The sequence below is a fragment of the Calypte anna genome, chromosome 1 (genome assembly GCF_003957555.1).
Source record: "Calypte anna isolate BGI_N300 chromosome 1, bCalAnn1_v1.p, whole genome shotgun sequence".
Classification (NCBI taxonomy): domain Eukaryota; kingdom Metazoa; phylum Chordata; class Aves; order Apodiformes; family Trochilidae; genus Calypte; species Calypte anna.
Window position 1 is genome coordinate 30,070,398 of NC_044244.1, and position 6,087 is coordinate 30,076,484.

Below are 6,087 nucleotides of genomic sequence, written 5' to 3' on the forward strand. Positions count from 1 at the left end.
TACCCCAGTAGTGAGATCTCAAGTATTTGCTTATACTGATCCAACTCCAAGATGAAAAAAGTAAATTCCTTTTGGAAATTGTAATCACTTAACTAAATCAAATCTGGCTAGCTCAGCACACACCACAGCAAGGCAAGGAAGAACACATGATTTATGAGTAGCTCTCAGAGGGAAATAACCTTCATTTAAGATGTCTGGGTGAATGAAGACAACACAGATTGTGTGACAAAGACACGTGAGCATTCCTTCACATGCATCATCCTTTTAACCTTTCTTTGGGCAAAAGGAAACTGAAATCTCTTTTTACCCTACTTAAAAATCTCTTTTATCTTCAGTAGTCTTATCTCTGACCAGCTGTGAGAGAGCAGGGAAAGCAGATCTGAGTTTAACTGTGACTAAAAGGGGTAATTAAGAGAGAAATGTCAGTAAGCCAGGTTTCTCTCCTACCCCTCACGTTGCCCCATTGCTGTCCTTGTATAAACCTCCTGTTATTGCTGACAAGAGCATTTACCCGGTCTCAGTTCTCACATCCATGCCCCGCATCCACGGGGGTGTTCGTGCTGATACAGACCTGGCTATGCCACTTATTTTTTTGGAGTAGGGCATGGGCAGGGCCGCCCCCCTCTGCCCACGAGTTCGGCTGTGACCCCGACACCAGAGCAGCCCAGCAGCTCAGCAGCCTCTGCCGGGTTCTGCGGTGCCGGGAGGCAGAGGGGTGGACGGGTCCCGTCGATACCAGTGCCCTGCTCCGGGCGGCTTGCTCATGGTGGCCGCGGGCTGAGCACGTCAGGGAGGGACCCGTCGTGACCAAGAGATCCCCCCGAGGCCACGCACATCCCAACCTGGCATATATAGGGGGGACGCGGGGACAACGCCGGCGCTGGCCGATCCCAGCCGCTCAGCGTGTTCTGCGGAACCATGGCCCTCACCCGGGCGGTGGGGCGAGCAGGTGAGGGAGGCGGGAGGGCAGGAGAGAGGGGAAAGGGGAGAGGGGAGGAAGAGGAGAGAAAGAGGAGAGGAAAGAGGAAAGGGAAAGGGAAAAGGGAAAGGGAAAGGGAAAGGGAAAGGGAAAGGGGAAGGGGAAGGGGAAGGGGAAGGGAAGGCGAAGGCGAAGGGGAAGGGGAAGGGGAAGGGGAAGGGGAAACGAAAAGGGGAAGGAGAAAAGGGAAAGGGAAAGGGAAAGGGAAAGGGAAAGGGGAAGGGAAAGGGGAAGGGGAAGGGGAAGGGAAAGGGAAGGGAAGGGGAAGGGGAAGGGGAAGGGGAAGGGGAAGGGGAAGGGGAAGGGAAGGGAAGGGGAAGGGGAAGGGGAAGGGGAAGGGGAAGGGGAAGGGGAAGGGGAAGGGGAAGGGGAAGGGGAAGGGAAGGGGAAGGGGAAGGGGAAGGGGAAAGGGGAAGGGGAAGGGAAGAGCCGGGGCGGTCCTTCCCACTACCCCTCTTTACCTGAGCCCCGCGTCCCCCGACTCCCCGGGCTCTCTGCAGGTGCCGTCGCGGCTCTGGCGCTGCTCTGGCTGCTGGTCTGCGCCCCGGGGGACGCCGGCTGCCACCTCCTGACGGTGGCAGATCTCTTCGACCGGGTGATCCGGCACTCGGGAAGGATCCACAGCCTCTCCACGGCGCTCTACGCCGAGCTGGTGGGTGCCGGGACAGCTCCGCCGCCGCTGCGCGGGGTCCCGCCTCCCAGGGAGCAGCTGCCGGCGGGGCGGGGCGTGGTCTCCGTGGGTCTCTAGGTTTTCTTCTTCCGTAGGAAAAACACTTTCCTCCCCGTGACAACGAGCTGGGGAAGCCCATTCGTAAGTGCCACACGTCGGGGATGCTGACCCCCAACGGCAAAGAATACGCCCAAAAAATCCCGGTAAGGCTGGACGGCGGCGAGAGTGGGGGGGCACCGTGGCGCCCCGTGAGGCTGGGGGGCTGGGGTGAGGCTTCAAGGGTCACACCGCCTCTTTTCCCCCGCCTCAAGAAAGGGGGAAATAATCCCCCCACCCCGTTAGAGCTCCTGAATGTCTCACCCATCACGCTGCTGTGGTCCCTTCTCCTCAGTCGGGATGGAGATTGACAGAGATTTTTCTTCGTCTGATGCTTCATCATTGCTTATTGCTCTCTACAGCTACCTGAAAGGACATGGTAGGGAGGAAGGTTCTGGCTTCATCTCTCAAGTAAATAATGCTAGGACTAGAGGAAATGGCCTGAAGTTGCACCAGGGGAGGCTTAGACTACATTATTAGGAAGGATTTCTTTACTGAGAAAATAGGTGTTGGAATGGGCTGCCTAGAGAGGTCAAGCAGTCACCATCCCTGAAAATATTTTTAAATCATTTATATGAGGCACTTCAGGACATGATCTAGTGGGCATGAAGATATAGATAAATACATTTTATTTATTGGTAGGGGGGGAGATATTGGTGGTTGCATGCAATGATCTTAGAGGTCTTTTCCAACCCTGACAATTCTGTGACTCTGTGATCAAGTTTTGATTGAAGAAACTGATAAGTTTTGACCACATAGAGGTGCACTTCACAGAGGTATTGCATATGAATCATTAGTTTGTTGTATTTTGAAAGATGTATATGGTTACATATTCCCAGATTATATTTATTAGCTGTAAGAAGGGTACCACAGTAGTGCTTAATCCAAATGACAGACAGACATCTCTTTGATTTTGCTGTGGTAGTCTCTGGAGAACAGAAACTTAGAATGCTGTTCATGTGACAGTTAAATTAATCAGTGTCACTGCAAAGTACAAAAAGCAATCAGAAGAAAGAAATCACTCATTATCTCTGAATCGGTACTTAGGTAAGGGGCAAAGAACAGCAAATTGTTTTAGACAGATGGAATGGCAAAGAGAAAAAAATCATTACTAGTTTAGAAAAGAGCAAGAAGAGTTTCTTTAGACTGAGGAAAAGCAGATTGTAAAGTCATGGGTACAGCAGCAGGAGAAGCTTTTGCCTCCAGGAGGAGGCAGGCAGAGGTAAACAGTAACGTTTTGCTCTTTGGTTGTGATGGAGTGAGGAGCTTCCCCCAAGAGATTTAGAAGTTCCTCTGGAAGAGCAATGGGAAATGAGGCTTTGCCAGCTTTAGAAAACTTTAACCAGTCAACCTTATTTCTGAACTTATATTTCAAGAGAGTTTTTACAGCAATTGAGTTCCTGTTAGAGAAGCAATCATCCTACGACCAGGCACCTTCTGAGAAGTGTGTCTGCAGCAGACCTCTAACTACAGAGCTGTATCAATGGAAGGGGTAAGGAAACACCTGAATTTCCCTACCAGCAAACAGAGATGTCTCGATGAGGCTTCTTGAGGCCTCTTGAGGTCATTTATGAAAACTTTTTTCGTACCAAGTAAGTTTGACAGGAATGCCACCATTTAGCTTATGCCACACTCCACAGTTTTAGTATTACGGAGCTTAAAAATCTAAGAAAGTTGAAAACAAGACCAATACAAAGGGGGTTTGGTTTTACTTACAGCTAAACAAATAACCAGAAAGAGTGGCTCCTAAGTTCTAAATATTTGAAAACTACCAAACAGCACAAGTAAATCTTAATCCTGCTGAGATTTCACAGTGAAATTGTCTAACAGTGTTCACAGGACCTGCTGCAATCTAACAGAGAAACTCTTTACTGTTTTGAATTCTAAGAGAGAAGAATTAACTCACGTGATACTGAAACTTCTCCAAGCCTGGAAAGAACCACTTTCCCATTTTAACCAGCATATTGAGCACCACCAAGAGTTACCTGATGACAGCCTGAGCAAAGCCAAGCAAATCAGCAATATGGTACATGAGCTGAAGACTGGGGTTGAGAAAGTAACAGAAAAGGCAAGATTTTCAACACAGCTTTTATTTATACCAGACAGGGTGGGACTAACTTGGGGGGGAAGGGAGGACCAATGTCTGCTCTCACTTGAGCTGTAACCTTAATGCCAAAAGAGGCTCTGATCCATCCATGCTGGACTTCATTACAGATCTAAAAATTTTTCTGCCAAAGTGACAAAGTTTATGGATTGGTAGTTATGGAGATGGCATTATAGAAGTTGATATGCTTTGGGAACTAATTTACTGATGTTAAACATATGAAATAAAGAAAAAGTACAAAGCCTAGAGCCATTTCCAGCTCCATGTATGAGGCAGTAATGACCTGACTTTTCTAGGGCAGCAGAGGAAATGACTGTGACAAGCTCTTAACTATTGTTTTAATTTTTATTTGGATCTATGTTCTTACTAATTCAAGTATCACTGTTGTCTGCTGCAAAGAACTCCTTCCTAAGGCAACAATTTTATGCTGGGATAACTTCTTCAAAGCAACAGTGGCATTGCTGAAGTCAGATGCCAGTCACTAAATAATTTCAAAATTCCACTCCAAATTCTGTCCATATATACATTATTGCATGTATTTTTTTTTCTTTCCCTTTCTGTCTTATTATTAACAAGAAGTCCTGACCATTGTATTTCTTGTGCATTCATACCTTTTTAAAAATTAAGTAAACAATGCAAATGCATTTCATTATTTTGCAGCTTTTTTTTTCCCTTTAAGTCATCAATTCTAAGCTTTGTTCCGTAGTGAAGTTCCTAATGTGAAAAGTGGTAACAACCCTCAGAGTTCAACAGGTTAAACAGAACTGGTGCATATTTATATTAAGAGCTTCCCTTGACCAAAGTCATTCAAATAAATGGCTAAAAAAAAAATCTCTAAACTGATTTGCTATATTACTTCATGAGGAAGTGATTATTGCAGGGGTTCCTCTAGTTTAAATCAGATGGAGTTATACCACAGTACTCTTGCATTACCAGTATATCAGATCATTTCAGGCTACTCTAAAGGTTGTATAGATACTGTTAGGATAAAAAGCCAGAGTTATTCTATGTAAGGAGCTCTACGTATATCTTCAATAAGTATGTGGTTAAGTCTGGAGTTGAATTGCCAAACACAGTGATGCTGCAGCTGACTTCAGCAGTAATCTTTTAAAGATTTGTTGTATGTGTAGTTATGAGTTGTGCTTCCTTCCCCGTTTTCAATACAGATGCAGTCAATGGGGATCATCAGCAATTCGTTGAATGGAATGGCATCATCTGAGACCACGGGTTTATCCATTAGTAATGAAGCAAACATGATGAGTGACTCTGACTTTATTCACTGCTTCAGGAGAGACTCCAATAAAGTACAAAGCTACCTAAAAATTCTTAAGTGTAGGATTATGCCAGAAAATAGTTGCTGAGTTGTAATATCTTGACAAGTAGTCTTCAGCATGCAAGTTATCAAGCTGGACAAATATAATTTATACATTATCACATTTATAATAATTTCAGTAGGAAAATGTTTTTGAAGTTCTTTAGCAGCTACTTGACATGGTTGACCTATGCAACTGAAATATTAAGTAAAACATTGTGTCTGTATGTGCACCAGATAAAAAGGATTACTCTAGCAGTAGACAAATAAACGTCCTTGCACACTACATTGTGAGAGACTGGTGATTATGGCTGATCCACACAGTTTAATTATGTACATAGTGGAATGTGAAATTCAGTTTGTTAAACCTTGGTACAAATACATCCCCATACTATAAATAAAGCCTATTTTTATGTAAGAAAGAAATTGTTTTTCCCCATTTCTACATACATACATACCTGCAGAATATTGCTTAACACTGAAGAGTGCTATTGATCAGTCCATGGAACTGCAGGGCCCATGGAGACTTCTATGTCCACAGCATACTTCTTACTAATTTCTGTGGACTTTTACATGTGCCCCATAAGATCTAGATTCTCACATTTTCATTCATTTGAATTATCTTTTATGCCTGTAATGGTTTTACTGATTTCATTGGAAAAACTTCAAGAAAAATTCTTTATATGAAAAGTAAGTCAGAATTCTGATCCCAGTACCATTTCAGTCCAAGAGCTGAGCGTGGCTTATGCAGCATTAACTCTCTTTCCTAAAACACATGCTGAAACACAGGTATTACTGTAAAGCCCACAGCTTTACAGTAATGATGACAAACAATGTAGCAAGTAAAAATCTGAAAGCTGACCTGTTTTATAGCAATCACATTTTCCTGGCAGTGGGTTGCTGCTTATGGCAGCTTATCAAACAAA

General features: G+C 44.6%; 1 protein-coding gene across 1 annotated transcript; it reads left to right on the top strand.

The window, feature by feature from the left end:
• The first annotated feature begins 918 nt into the window (after positions 1-918).
• LOC103530214 (prolactin) lies at positions 919-5,210 on the top strand. Its single transcript, XM_030469148.1, has 5 exons — positions 919-949; positions 1,480-1,631; positions 1,745-1,852; positions 3,634-3,813; positions 5,016-5,210. The coding sequence occupies exons 1-5, from the start codon at positions 919-921 to the stop codon at positions 5,208-5,210; spliced, it is 666 nt and encodes a 221-aa protein (XP_030325008.1).
• The last annotated feature ends 877 nt before the right edge of the window (positions 5,211-6,087 follow it).